Source organism: Hirundo rustica, chromosome 1, assembly GCF_015227805.2.
Source record: "Hirundo rustica isolate bHirRus1 chromosome 1, bHirRus1.pri.v3, whole genome shotgun sequence".
In the NCBI taxonomy this organism is placed as follows: domain Eukaryota; kingdom Metazoa; phylum Chordata; class Aves; order Passeriformes; family Hirundinidae; genus Hirundo; species Hirundo rustica.
Window position 1 is genome coordinate 112,746,233 of NC_053450.1, and position 15,978 is coordinate 112,762,210.

The 15,978-nt window shown below is 40.4% G+C and overlaps 1 protein-coding gene across 5 annotated transcripts in view; it reads left to right on the forward strand.

Moving 5' to 3' along the window:
- The window catches only part of CPNE4 (copine 4), a 235,802-nt gene that overhangs the window by 209,224 nt on the left and 10,600 nt on the right, over nt 1-15,978 (forward strand). For all 5 annotated transcript variants that reach the window (XM_040060835.2, XM_040060843.2, XM_040060859.2 and 2 more), the window contains 2 exons: nt 3,469-3,523; nt 12,423-12,474. In XM_040060835.2, the coding sequence (XP_039916769.1) occupies nt 3,469-3,523; nt 12,423-12,474 (107 nt within the window). The remainder of the gene's footprint in view (nt 1-3,468; nt 3,524-12,422; nt 12,475-15,978) is intronic.

Genomic DNA, 15,978 nt, shown 5'->3' on the forward strand with positions numbered 1-15,978 from the left:
CAGCTTGTTTCTCCAGTTACATCTTTCTCTCCCGTCCTTTCCCATTATTGGTCTGCCTCCAGCAGGACAGTGCAGGCAGTTTCCTTTGTGTGCCAAGGACACTCAGGCCAGCTTTAAACAAAACAAGTCAAAGGTCCTGAGGTTCCTGAGGCTGAGGACACGACACTGCCCATGTCCTTGTGTCTCAGCTTTCTTCCTCCCAGCACAAACTGGTGATGCCTGAACTGCATTTGGGAGCGGTGTCAGGCACAGCTGGACCCAGGGCTGTCCCTGGGAAGTTTCTGATGGCGCTGGTTGGCAGGAGCCAGTGCTGCACCAGGGAGGGTGCCCACAGATTGTGTCTGTGGCCATGTCCCATTCCTTCAGCAATAGGGTCACAGGCCTATTTCCTGCTATAAACAACACCCAAATGTCTGAGCAAGCACTAGGAAGAAAAAGAAAACCGGTTCTCACTTTTCTTCTTGTGAGTGGGTTTAAATTACAAAGGAAGAAAAGTCATTAGAGCAGATCCCTTTCCTACTGAAATGCCAGGCTAGGAAACAGGCCTGGAGTCTCTGGTGCATGTGATTCATCCCTGAGGCAGGAGAAAACCTTCTTTTCATTTTCTCACTGTAGTTTAAGTCCCTGGATGGCCTAACCCTTGACATAGCTTCCAGAAGCTGGGAAGCTGCTCTGCTTTCTTCTGCATGCTGCCATGACAGCCCTAGGTCTTTCAGAGCAGCTCTCTCACGCCTCCAGAGCGTGAAGTATTAAACTGGAAGTGAGAGAGTTCTTTTCTGCCCTTCTGGGTCACTTTTTCCCTGCTGTGTCTCAGTAGTGCAGGACGAGCAGAATGAGGGCAGCAGGCTCAGCTGTTGGATTTGTTTCTCATATGATAAAGCGAGGGGTGGATGGGAAGACTCAAGGGGGTTATATTACAAAACACCACTAAGCCATTCAACTGCTCACTCACTAAAGAGTGAGACCTTTATATCCGCTAAACACTTTGTTTTGTGTGATAGAAAGAAAAGTGTTCCATACATCTAAACTTTATTTTTATTCTGAAAGCTATCAGCTGCATTTTTGAGGTGTGGTCAGGGGATAACATGATGATCTTTTTCACGCAAGAGATGTCATGAGTGTCAAAAGATTCCCTTCTTACCTTAAAAATCAATCTCCGATAGCACGTGAGAGTTTATTTCTTGGTTCCAGCAGCTTGAATCAGATTACCAGAGGTATGGACCTAAATTTTGGTGAGCTGCCTAATGAGACTGTGGAGCTGTTCTGGCTGACACAGCAGAAAGTACTTAGCACAGAAGACCCCAGGACACCCCTCCTCTCCAGAGTTCATGCACTTCCCTCTAAAAAGCAGCCATATGGAGCCCCATCCTGAGGGGGTGCATGATCCTCCTTTACTCTTTCACAATGTAATTGCTGTACTTACCCAAAAAGGAGATGTGGGAGATTTAAACATAAAGACAAGTGTCCTGACTGCAGAGGTAAGGTATTCTGGGTGCAGAATTACAGTGGGGGCTGTGCCACTGTGTGACTGGGAATGTAGGAGTCTCTCCATCAGAAGGAGCATCCAGGCTGCTGGAGATATGACTTATGGCTGTCTCTGAATAGCTGCAGAGGAGAAGATGGAGCTGTGGATACCAGAGTGCCTACACTTGTTTACACTCCAGAAACATTGCAGTAGATTTCAGCCACTGGATGGGTTCAGGCATCTCCCAGTTGTGTAATTGCTGCCAACATTGAACTTAGACACTTATATTCTACCTAAGTAAAATTCTAAATAAAATTCTTTTTTAGTTTTTGTTCTTGCCCCAAATCAATCAACTGCAGCTCCATAATTCAATTTTCTAATCCAGCCATGCTTAATCATTGATGTAAAACAAGATTTGGGGTTTTTTCCCCGCTCTTGGATTCTTTTCTAATGGTTTCTTCTTTCTTGCCCTCAAAGTGTATGCCTGAATTCTCTGCATCCGTTTGTAAGGGCTTTCCCGCTTCCAGAAGTGTTCAATCAAAGAGAATGCTATCAGCAGGCAGTTAGCATCGAATGTCAGCAGCTGCTTCCTTTCTGACATCTCTTGGGAAAAAGATGTTTCATTACCATGCAAATGATGTTAGTCTTCCTTTCCAAGATCCGTTGTCACACGGTGTAACATATGGTACACAGAACTGTGCTCCCAAGATTTATGCAGCAGAGGGGACACAGTTCTGCTTTCTTTCAGTTTTTCTTTAGGTTGTATCAGAAATATCATGGTGCCTTTAGCAGCCTATGCCAGACAAAAGAACTGAGCAGCTTTAATGGGTGCTGTTATCTTTTTGGAGTATGTCTGGGATGTGAATTATTCAGGTGATACTTGGAGTGACCATCTCTTGAACTACACCAAAAAATATTGAAGCTGCTGGCCTCTCCTGGGAATTTTTAAAAGTTCCAATCATGGTGGTTGGAACTCAACTTTTCCAAGGGCCGTGAAACCCTGTAAGTAGACAAGGGTAAACCTAGTCTTTTTCATCAGAGGATTGGAGTACAGTTCAGTGACATCGGTGAGACTTCAGGATATGTCTGGAATTAAACATATGTTTGAGAGAATTGTTGACCTCAAGTATATGATCAAGTGCTTTGCTGACTCAGGGACAAGACATTCCTTGCAGTTTGTTGTTTTCCACTTTGCCATCTGGGAAGAGGCAGCTTGACAGCATGTGGGCTGTGTGAGACATTCTTGCATTTCTGAAAGGGTATTAAGAGCATTGAAGTTTCCAAGTTCTCTGAATCAGGTATTTTTTCCTCTTGCAGATCTAACTGGGGTAGAATAACCTCACTGTAGTGTCTGAAAGCAAGCTGACCATGCCAAGGCATTTTGGCAGATTATCAGTCAATCTAATTAAAATAATCTCATGTTTTAGAGGAACTATTAAAGAGGCAGGTGGAAAGCTGCAGGATTGGCAGCATGAAATTGCCCCTTTCAGATATTTTAGGAAGTCACTTTTGAGAAACCAGACAACTGTAAGAACCCAAATTTGTAAACACTTTTAATCCAAGTCATATCTTCACTAGACCCATTTTCTGACCTGGGGGAGCACATCCACATTTGTATGAAATAAATGTCGTTACAGGCTGTTCAACAAACTCTCTTCCTTCAGCCAGGTAATGCAAAAGAGTGGGTAATACAGACTTGTATTGCATTTGTGGGGGAAGTACAAGACATCCTGATCTCTCAGTATTCTCCAAGTGATTTTAACTGCCCACATATAATAGGAGCTCACCTGAAAAAGCTTCCATAACACCCCTCCCAATCTGTTCAGCACACAACCCTACTTCTCCAATCCAGTACCCTTCTAGTCTGCCATCACTCGACTTAAAAGCCATTTTTTGTGCTGTTGTACTGCTTTGCATTTCTCATTAATGCATACAGAGGAATAAATGCTTATTGTGACAATATTTCTCTATGGGTACTCTTATATTTTTTCATTCTTTTCCAGTGACAAAATGTTCCCAGCCTTTGGATTTGGAGCAAGAATACCCCCAGAATACAAAGTAGGTGCCTAAGTGTAATTTTCTAATTTCATTGAGTTATGAGGCACAAAATAAGGGAGAAATGGTGAAAGGTAGGGCAGTGGCAAATGGGAACAACTCCTCCGCTTGTTTTCTTCCATCTGGCTTTCTCACCCAGGGGATAACTCACTGAAACCAGAAACCAGGCAGGGCTAGACTTAAAAAAATTGTTTGACAACACCCGAAATATTTTATGGTATTGGCAAAGCTTTGCTAGTGGATGCTAAGAGGAGAAATGATGTTTTGTACATCCCTTTTCAAACATCTTCCTGGAAATAAAGACTTGAGAAGAATTTTGCTCTGTGGCAAATTTCTGTGTCTTGGTAGACACGGTCAATACCAGGCAGAGAAAGCCGTGCCAGAGAGAAGTGGTATTTATAAACAACAACAACAAAAAAGAGTGATCTGCAGTGACGCTGCAATTGTGAGCATAAATATGCCATCTGGTAGGGTTGGAGTGAAGACAGTGAAGTAAAAGAAGGAGCATCCAACAGACAAAGGCCCAAGAAGAAATAAATAGAAATTCAAATCCTTTGTTTCACAGAGGTTGTGTGGGCAGAAAATCAATTCTGCATAGATAAGTAACCAAAATCTGGGGACTCTGCAACTCTGATACTGCATGGAAAGGAGAAGTATTAGCCATCTAATCATGCAGACTTCATCCAGTATCCCTGCGTGCCCTGCTCTGGGTTGTGTCTCTGGGCTGTGGCTCAGGTAGGGAGGTGAACACTAGCCAGGTAAGAATTTCTGAGAGGGGTTGTGTGCATTCAGCGTTGTAAGACATGACTCAGCAGATGAAAAAAAAAAAAAAAAAATGCACCAGTGTGTTCCTCATGGCTTGTAGGTTTGATACCTTCAGAAGAATAACAGTACTGATGTACAGCAAATTTGATACATGTCTTGCAATCAGATGCCTCAGGTAAGTTAATGTATGTTTTAACAACATTGCTGTCTAAGCTTGTCTGTGCCTGGCAAGGTGTTCTGTCTTGCTTTGTTCCTCAAGGGAAACACCAGTGTTAATGCCTTCCGAAGTCAGAGACAGCTTCCAGAGCTTTGATGTACAATTTAATGTGGTATTATGAGCTCAGAACATCTGTGTCTGTTGTATGTTTGTTCCAACTGCAGCAGGTGACAACCATCACTGCTATTTAAGGTGGTGTGTCAGGACCTGGTTGCTCCATCGTCTGCGAGGTGACCACCTGTGCATGTGTGAAAACTCACAACTTTGCTAGTCGTAGAGAGCCGTCCTTATCTAAGGACTGCTTGAAGGAAGGTCACCTGAAGTGTCACCTGAAGTCTTTTCAGAGGTTTCCTGGTGACAGAAGTATAAAAAAGATCCCAGCACAAAGCTGCTCTTCTCAGCCAAAATAATCATCTGGTAGCACTGATGCTTCAGATCACATGAGCCTATTGGCAACATACCAGTTTTGTTAGACTCCAGTATCATCCTTCTCACCTGATTGTGGGAGCACATTTCAGGTGCTAGCTGGGAAACAGCTTGATGTCTTGACAGAAGGTAAGTTCATGGGTCTGTGTAACCAGATATTCCTGCAATCACCAACACCAATTGATTTTCCGCTTTGGCAGAATTAGTGTTTGGATAATTTCCTGACAAATACCCTTAAGAAACTCAGAGAACTTAGTAGTCCAAGCATGAATGAAGAGTCTTATCCTGTAGCATGAGCTCTCCTGAACAGTCTGTCTATTGCTAACTTCTCAAAGCATGAAAATTAATGTGACTCAGGACCTTCAGATTTTGAAAAGTTCAGGAAAAGTAAGGGTAAACTTCAGAAGATGGGGCCGCTTGCTTGTGGGTTACAAATGTGTTACTAAATAAAACAAGTCCTAAAGTAAATGGAAATGCAGGTGAAGGCCAGAACAACATCTTTAATCTCTGCTATGGAAACTTGTGACAGAAAGTGGCAAAGACAAAACGACATGACATCAGCTAACAAACATAATAAAACTTTGAAGAAGACAAGAACAACATTGCAGGGGACTAACTCTTCTGTGCAACAGATGGGGACAAACAGTCGGCTTGGTGTCTTGTCATGGGCACATCCAGCTGGAACTGCATGAGGAGTCATCTGTGCTATTGTTCAGTCCCTCCCTGTGATACTCCACACAGCCCATAAAAGTATCTGGCTTCTTAAAACAAACTATATCAATATTTTTGAGTCCCTGCTTGGTTTTGACTGCACTTCTGAAAGATACATCCTTTAAGAGTGAAGAGTCAGCTTCATCATGATGCATTATTAAGTCAAGACCAATAACCCTGAAAATCCTCCAGTAATTTAGTCTACACTGGTATGAAGTTAATTCAAAGCCAACAGTGATTAGTGCCTGATGTGGAACATAGCAAAGATGCATAGGAAATGGAGAACAAACAGATAAAATTAAAAGTTAACAGAGACTATAGAAAAAAGTGCTCCCAAGTTTCTTCCTTAACCTCCTATTTCCTGCTGCAAAAATACAGTCACGCTCTAGACACCACAGCAACAGTGCAGATCTCATGCTATTCAAATAATTTCTTGTTTTCAGTCACAGGTACTACAAGTCATACATAGCATACATTTGTTTTACTACAGGAGAGCAGTGCCACTACTGTAACAATTTATATCTTCAAATTTCAGTTGAATTATTATGAGAACTTCTAAGTTCTGACCCCATCATGTGGATAAATCAGCTTCTCATTAATTTAGAGTGTCTGTTTTCAAGCCTCCAGTCCTAATGAAGGGATCTAACCTGCTCATAGCATGTTGGTCTCTGCACTCCAGCATCTGGTCTTTTATTTCTGTCAGAAGACAACAAATTGCTAGGGCTATGGAAGAAATTACTCCCACTGCCAAGGGTTCCTAAGTAACCATGGAGCCCCCATAAAACCTGAACAACATAGCTTCCTTCCTCAAGTGTCAGTGTCTACCTCTGTAGGCTCTTCATAAATCTCTTGATGTTGTGCCCTTTAAATCTTGCTTTTATTTATGTTTTCTACAGAATTTCCATTTCAAGAGCACACTGCTATGTTGTGTTGACTTTATTTTCCCTCATTGCAGCTTCAATTGACACACTTGAGCTGTCAGTAAAACCAGCAGTTTCTTAGTGGCATAAGGAATCGGTGGGAGTGAAAGAAGCAAGACATGCCATATATATCATTCCTCATCAGTCTAGAGATCTTTCATCTAATATTCAACAATGTGATCTTCTTCCACCAAAACCTGACAAACACATCACCCTGTTCCTTGATCTAAGTAAACCTCTGAGAGAAATATTTCCCTTGCGACTTTCTATCATACAAAACTTGCAGAATGTTGGGGGGTTTTTTACAATGAAAGGAAGCATCTGAAAAGTCTGGGGTAAAGTGAAGAGGTGGTAGATAATATGGATTCAGACACGGCTGTGAAAGGTCACAGTGAAGAGGAGGAAAAAAGCAAACCACACACACTGACTCCTTAGCAGGCAGGGCTCAAAGGAGCTGGAAAAGCACATAGCAGCACAAAGCTTACGGTTAAAACGAAAAGCAAGTTCAAATTGTGTCAGCCCCGTGACAGGCGGATTGCCACTAATGAAGGCCTATTTCCTAAAGAAGAATTGCGGGCTGACACCTGAATAGGTACTAAACAACTTGCCGTTTGTTTTAAGAAAACCCTGGTTATTTCTGCATTTTTAGTGAGAGCTTCATTCCCTGCTTCTGCCGTGAATGTCTGCTGGAGACAGACTCACTGCAGTTACAGACAGGGTGCAGAATCTTTGCAACCCTAACCTGCACTGGTCTGTGGGACAGGTGAGGGACTTGAGAAGTGCTGTGGTCTTTATGATTCCTGCACTTTTCAGGAGATTGATGGCTAAAATATATGCAAACCTGACCGAAAAAGGATGTGTAACAGACCAAGGGACAAAACAGAATTAGTCTCCTTATCCATGCAAGTTGGGTTTAGACATGGAAACTTGGGCAGCATGCACAAAAATGAAGTATAAAGGAAAATAAATGGCCCAGCTTTGCCAAGCAGAAATGTGTACAACGTATCTTAGCGAGAAACACAAGCTGTCCGTCACCCAAACTATTTGATTAATGAGCATTCTGAAAATAATAGCTTTTGACCAAGAGTACTTGAAATTCATTAGTGTCTTAAGCTTTTGCAAAATATGCAGGCATTTCATAGTTAGTTTTCTGACTGGCAGTGGCTTAATAGCGTTCAATTTATTCACAGGTAAGTGTCCAACATGCTGCATTTTGGCACTTACACTTGCATACGTCTATTGCTCATGGACTTTTGACAATCGCTATTAAAATTATTAAGAAAGCATTCCTAAACATTTGAATTTTTCAGATTGTTTGTCAAATAGTCCTAGTACCATCACCTAGTACCATCATAGAGGAAAGCTGGAGCTATTTGGGACATGGAGGTTAATTTAAGTGAATTCGACAATCTAGAGAGGGGGGAAAAAAGGATTACTAATTTTCAGAATTCAGGCATCCATATTCAGCATTTGGAAATAATTAAAAACCACAGCTTCTTATTTTTTAAAAATGGAAATTCAGTTAAAGGCATTTAAAATGTGTAGGCCAAACTAGAATAACAAGTTTCAATGAAACTTAAATAAAATGCCTTTGCACAGTTCAAAAGCTTTCCATCAACTTTCTTCATCAATGTTGGGAGATTTATTATTTTTCAGTTTCCAAGGTAGGACTTATGTTTGTGATTTGATGTTTCTATCTGAATTGATAAAATTTTTTTAAGAAATCTCAAAAAATTCTCATCAATTAGGAAATTCTCCTTTCCTTTCAGCCTAAATTAGAAATATTTTTAGCAACGTCCGTGCTATAGGATGAGTTTCATCAAATCCCCATATAAGGGAAATAAGCTACTTGCTATGTTAAATCAATGTGATTTTTCTACAGAAGTGGCCATAAGCATGTGGAAGTATCATTGTGATTCTTCCAAGAGTCTCATGGGTGCTATCACATTGATGGAGAACTGCAGGTGTTTGCCACTCTATGTACAGACAGTGGAGACATTGTACAGTGGTAAAATAAAACATGCCTGTAACCTGTCTTAGCAAAAATATTCTATTCTGTACTGTTTATGTGATTTTCAAATCCTTAGAAATGCTGTCACTGTAATCTATATCATAATGTATGGCAGAGTTAGTTAATTTGCTTGTTAAAAACCTAGAAGTAATTACCTGTGAAATAGTATGTTCCTGGTGTAGAAAGTTCCTGGACAGCGGTGGTTTAATAATCCCACCTCTATGATGGTATCTGCTAAAGAATGTATCTGGAGCCCTGCAGAGGGAAAAGATTAAAACAGCCAAGTGCAAGTGAATGTCTTTAGCTACAGGCTTGAAATGCAGCTCTGTGCAGCAGCCCAAGTGACACCAGGCTGATGCCATGTAATCACCTCAGCGTTCAGCATTCCTCTCTCCATCCCTGTTATGGATTGATTTTACAGATCAATATTAAGAGAGGAGAGGTGGCCTGAGCAGAGGGTCAGCTTCATATTTGAAACTTAGTCCAGGGTCTGTGACACACTCAGGGTTTTGTGAGGACATGCCTTAATGTGCTGACTTCTACCACCGACCATGGTCTGCAGTTCTTGGCAAAGTTCTCTATGCCAGGTACTGATGTAAAGCAATCCTTCAGCATTTGTGTGTCTTGACAGAGTCCAGAATTTCCTGACTGTTAGATCAATCCGTAATACAAACCACCCTAATCAATTACATAAACATGCCTGCTTCTGAACAGCCAAGTGTCTTCTTTTTTCCCCTGAGGACTTCTCAGGCTACAGGATCTTGGGTGTTCAAATTTTGCCTCCTTTTTGTCATTAGTTTATCAGTTCTGGGAGTGTCATTCTTGGGCTGTGTCATTCAATATCAGAAAGATGCCATTGACTAAACCAGCTTTGGTTCTTTGTCATCAGCATGGTTTGCCCTTCAGTCACAAAGTCCCTGCACGTTCAGTTCGAAAAAGAAAAAAAAAAAAAAAAAGGAAAAAAAAAAGGAGAGAAACTCATCACTTTGCACTGTTTAGAAAGCAAAACCATTGAATGTTTGATCCAAACCACCTTTTGACATGGATGATCTTTATATGGAATCCTATGAGGTAGCAGCCCAAGTTTAGTAAGGCTTTCAGTATGTGATGTTATGTCTGAAGTCTCTGCTGGTTTGGACAATCTTGAGTTCTGGTCACCACAGGGAAGACAGCAAAGGAGCAGGTTTAAGAACAGTTGGTTTTGCTTAACAGAGTGGGGGATGAGTTCTGAGCATTTGGAGAAGCCTTCCTTAAAAACTATCTGCTGTTGTCTTGCCTTGGGTGATGATTTCCTGTTTGGGAACCATCACTGAGCCGCTCAAAGAACTTCTCTCCTTCGCATTATACTTAAATCTTGTTTAAATGGTGATATATTGCTCAGAGAGCATAGGAAATAAGCCAATGCTTCTGCACATTCATTGTGTTCCCTGTGCTGTCTTTAGGGTACATTTTAACACTGCTCTTTGTAAATCAGGATGACAATGTATGAAGGCCATTTGCTTTAGGAGGATAGCAGCCGATGCTCAGACAGTATTATTTTTTGTATCACTGTGCACACTGACTAGATTTCAGCTTTCCTTATTTGCCTGAACTGTTGTCTACAGTTTTCTTAAATAATAGCCCGGGTGCCATAGCTCTGAACCAGATAAATTGTTTGCATTATGTGATTCTGGAAGAGGTATGGCAACAAAAGCATCCAAAGCATGCTTGCTTGTGAGATTAAAATACTGTATTCATAGCTTTTGAAAAGGTTTGTATTTTCCTTTAGGTATAATTTCAAATGTATTTGGAATAAAGGAATAAAATCACTGAAGAGGCACAGTGTTGGAAGAATCAGTCTGCAGTACATAAACATGCATTGCCATCCTTCTTGCTTTTATAACGCAAAGTACAGAGACCCTAAAGGAAAGAGAAAGGCTAGTGAACAACAACAAAAAATATCAATGAGTGAAAACTCCCATAACAGTTCTTGACAGAAGCAATTACCTTTGGCCTGCAGCTGGTCATGAGACTGGCAGGTACCAGCTGGGCAAAGTGCACTGAGAGACATCCAGAGCAGCCAGGCAGCAGGGCTCTGGAGCACCTCTGAAGTGTATCTGGCAGCCCTGATCTTCTGTGCTGCTCAGTGGGGAACATAAATAGTGACTTCCTCCGTTACCTTCCATGGCCAAGTAGGATAGACTGAATGGACCATGTAAAACCCTAAGACTGATGCTTGGTGTAGACATGCTGAAAGCCTGGCTGGGCTGAGGCAACTGCAGGCTTCTCAGTGAGGTTTTGCTTCAGTCCTTTCCCATCACAGAAGTATTGCTTTATTTAACCTCTTAATAATGGCAGGTATCACTGTGGTAAGCAACTCTAGCATATGACAGGAAAATTCAATTTCTCTATGAATAACTCTCTTTGGCAGTAATTAGCCAACTTACACCACTTCACTTTCACAGAAGCTTCTCTGCAGTCACACATTTGATCTACGAGTCCCTTAGTCTTAGACCAATTTCCATACTCTGCTGCCAAGACTAAACTAGCAAATGAAACAGCAACATCCAACAAATTAATCTCTTCCTGCAAATAATCCTGGTTCCATTGTGCAGGAGATTGCTTCCCATATCACTAGGACTGGTGGCACTTTTGAAGATCCTACAGAGATCTATAAAGCTTTAAATGTCTATAATTGCAGTTATATAAATGCCTTCCTAAATCTGGCATGATACACCTAAATTCAACTTTAAATTATGCAAATTACCCACTAAACTCGCAGCCATATCCATTTTTTGCAAGTCATGTTTATTTATTTATTTATTTATTTTTATATATTTGCACATTATGCATTGTGAGACAAAATCTGAGGTTTTTCATTCAAGAAGAATTAAGACAAACAGAATTAAGAGGCTAGGCTTCAGAGCCAAAGAGATTAAAAGGAATAAAGACTTTTCAGTGATCAAAGAAAGAAGTAAAAAGAAATCTGAAAAAGAAAAATGCGGGCTAGAATAAACCTTAAAGAGGAATTCTGGACCTGGAGACTTACCGCATCTAGCATTATTTAAGCATACAAAAGTCTTGTATTATTTTCCTAGGGCACCAAAGACAAAATACTTTGTTTTGTTAGAAAATCAGCAACTTTGTTGTATTCACAGTGATTTCTTTTAAAAAAACATCTCTGTAGGATTTAATGATAGACAGATTGAGAGAGAGAGAGATAGAGACTGGAATATTCACTACATGCAAGGAAGCCAAGAGTCTTCAGGATTTTTTTTATTTATTACCCCCCAAACTAATCTAACTTTTTAACCAACTTAGACTCCTTACACTTCTTACACTACTGTTCCACAGTGGATTCTTGATTTCCCTGGAGAATTACTCCCGCAGTACTCCTTGGCCTTAGATGAGGAACTGTTCACACAGTGAGGTCAGGATGCAGAAGTGAGCTGAGTTTCTGCTGTCACTGCTGTATCACAACCTGCTTTCTCTCTCCTGCAGTCTGAGATGCTGAGCTAGGGAGAGCTGGCATTTAAATGGCCTCAGCAACAGATTCCTCTTCTACGCCCAACATTGATAGCCCAATCCTGACACCATGTTTATATGATTTCTTATGTATTTGGGTGGGTTTTCTTTGGGCCTTTTTGTTTTTTGTTTGTTTGTTTTGTTTTGTTGTTATTGACAAGTTTGATTCCAGTTTTGCTACTTTGGTTCAGCGGGGAGCTCCAGCTGCGACTGTATTTCACACTTAATGGCTGAAAGCTTGAAAGGTCTCAGGTTTACCACAGAAAAAGTGCCAAGAGTGTTTAACCACAAGTCTTCTTGGAATAGTTTCTCTGACAACAGTCTTCTTTTCTTTCCATTTAACTGCAGGTCTCTCATGACTTTGCAATCAATTTCAACGAAGACAACCCAGAATGTGCAGGTAATTCTCACAGCAGTACAGACTGCCACAGTTTTTCTGTGTGCAAAATGAGCATTTTTTATTGTATCACCTGAGTATTATTCAAAGTGCTTTTATTAAAGAAGACAGCTAGGATCTGGGGGCCTGACAGGCTCCAAACCATTGAGCTTAACTTTAGAAATCTTGGAAAGTGCCATACTTCAATTCCTGAAAAGTAGGTGGACATTCAGCACTTGGACTTCCTGGAATCACGAGCATTTCTGAGAACCAAACTAATTGAAAATCTTCAGCTACCTCAACATCACAGGTTGTGCTGCTAAGAAGGGCAGGATATGAAAAAGCAGGCTGTAAACCTCTGTGATCGAAAATTCCCTCAGTTTAGAGCCAGTTCTTTGACCAGACCTACAGTCTGCTGCAAGTCAACGTCAAGGAAGCAGCTGATGACTATTGTAGTAGAAAGAAACCTACTTTTCTGAGAGCAAATGCAGCAGGCTACAGTGTAAGATATTGGTATGTTTTACCAACAGCCATTAATCCTTGGTAATCAGAGGACAGATTTATGTAGCAGATGTTGCTGTATGTCTTGTTTTTGTAAGTGAGATCTGCAGTGACTGATGCCATCTTTCTAAAATCTCCTGCCACAATTCACACATTTTGTAAAAGAGAATGACAGGAAAATAACCTCTAAACAGGGTAACAGTTAAGAGTCTTGCTCGGGTGATCGTTGCTGTCTAAAATCCATGGGTTGTTATTCTCCCTTCTCCTTCTCCTTCCATCCAAATACTGAACTGGATATTTCAAAATGCTCTTCCTGTTCAAATTTTCTAGCTTTTAGCTAGAAGGACCTTTTAACCCTTCTCAGGCTTAGTAGTGGCTTTCTTTCAGGCATGGGCAGCAAAATGGGCAGCAAATGTTCAGGATGAGAACTAAGATGCAAAGACATGAAGTGAGGAAAAGAAGAGAGGACAAGCAGTTCAAGGGAAAGAGACATTAAAAGAATTCAGAGTTCACTCATCTTAAATGCAAGACCTGTTTTTGGTTCAGTGGGCATTCCTGCTTTGTTGTTGCACTTGAACTGGACTGCCCTAGCCTTTGCAGGTTGTACGCTTGAAATGCAATGGGGTATAAATCCTACAGCTGTTTGATGTGCTCAGACAGCTTTTTACACTGCTTTTAAGGAGTCCAAAGAAGCAGAAGTTACATGTATGCATCTAGAAGTGTAAGCCAGCTTGATTTTGAGACTTCAGTGTGGGGATGGGGTGGGGAAGCAAAAGAGACCTCAGAATTCTGTCTGGACCATCATATTTTATAATGTCATTTAAAACAGTTAATAGTGGTCAGCATTAGGTGAGAATATATTCATGTGTGTAGTGTTCAAATAGGGCTTTGTTTCTCAATCTAACTGCACAATATTTGTGACCCTCTGCAAAATACAGAGAAAAGCTCTAGCAGCCCACGCAAAGAACACTTCTTTTTATTCCCCCGCTTCCGCCCTTTGCTACTTCTTTTGTCTTCAAGGCTAATTCTTTTATCACACTGGCATTGTTATATAATGATTTTTCTTGATTGAAAAAGCTGCCACATCTAAGTGGTGCCAGCAGCAGAGTTTGGACAGACAAACCTTCTGTAAGCAAGGGATTTACTGTCCAAACCACACTCCGTATGCAAAACTAAATGTAAGAATGGAAATGAAAGGGAGTTAAAAAACCAGGAAGGAGCTGCTCTTGTAACTTTACCTTGTAATATCTAGCATACTTGCCAGAAAAGAAAGTAAAATTGCTTAAGAGTATCTTGTTTTAAACAAAGAAGCAGCGGTTGGATGCACTATAAAAGGTTTGTGTCTGTTCTGTCTTAGAGAAATGAAATCCTTTTCACTGTGGGGGTAGATTTTTTTGCTGGCACGAGGTAGTGTGAAGCATTACTCTACATACAGGGACTGTATGTTGAGATGAAGAGCACTGGAATTCATAAAATATGGATATCCTCACCTGTTACCATTTCCGTTCTTGAGAATTTTAGTATCTATAGTCTTATATTTAGTATATTTATAATATAATTCTTTTATAGTCTTATAATTAATACTTAGTCTATTATCTGAGGAAGAAAGTAGACAACAACCTCTAGTTTGAATGAATATTTCTGCACATCTGTCTTAAACCCGTATCTGTATGCATGCACTGTATTTCATTGGAGATGCTGCAAGTGGATTCCAAATAAAAATGTAAAGAGTTGCATTGTGAAAAAAAATGCACATTGATTCTGCCTGAGATAAAGGAATACAAGAACAGCAAGCTACTCAACAGCACTCACATATCCTGTTGAGTAGGACTGGATGGACAGTAAATTTCTAAATTGTATTAATCTGAGAAAGCAAATAAGAAATTATGTTTCTAGAACTTGTCTCTTTCTAAGATGAGAGCAACCTTCTGATACGGACAAGACTAAATCTCTGTGGAATGCAGGGAGTAAGGTTTATCTGACATTATTTTACTGCATAAGAAAATAACATATCATCTTAGGGAAGATTTATGAGGCCTTCATGCAACATCATTAAGTATATGTAATGAAATCCTTAGCAAGTTTAAAATTGGGAGTTAACAAAAGGACAGTTTTGCAATATGTAATTTAGTCACTGGAATTACCAAGGGAAATTTTGTAATACTACTTTACATTTCAGCCAATCACAGCTATAATTGGAGCAGGTCCTTTAGTCATCGCAATGGAAAAATATATCTGTAGCTGTCTCCAAAGAGACAAAACCGTGCTCTTCACCACTTTTTCATAGGAGTTGTAAAACAATTACAACTCCCTGTCATTTGTTAGTTAGTCTGCACCCATCTATCCTGTAAATATGGTTGAGTAAAAAAATCTCATGAGTGAGCGAGTCTCAGTCAAAACTGGAACTGGCTTAGGATCATACTGAAGTAATTTCATTCTTCAGCGTCCTTTTTAAAGCTTTTCAGTCTATCGCTTTCTTTCCAACGTTAGACCTCTAATCCTTTAGGTCTGGTAAGCTGGGAGTTCTGAATGGGGAGGCTAATGTGCATCACTTCAAGAAATCCTTCTTCTCAATGATTGAAAATACCAATTTCCATTCTGTGATCTGTCAAGTGTGTCAGCAGAAGTCTTTGCTCTCTGGTCTGACTATATATCCTGAAATGAAAAAGCCAAAAATAGCTAGTTCTCCAACAAAATTTCTCAGCTAAAGCTCATTTTTCTGTAGGCTGCAAAGCATCCTGCTGCTTCTTCCAAGATTTCACAGCTTTTGGTCATAGTCACATGCAACCTGTGAGTGATTACGCAAATTAACTCTGAAAAATTACTTTCTTAGCACAGGGGAGTCAGGTGTTTGAAAAGATGTTTTGAATTCCTTAACAGCTTTAGGGCATAAGTACAAAGGACAAATTTGTTGGCAACTGCCATGATAAACAAAAAATATTTATCTGAAGAGGAGAAAGAAGTGTTGAAGTGTTTCTTAATGTGTGTCTAGCCTTTCAGCATGAATCTTACTTGTTGATCAGGAAG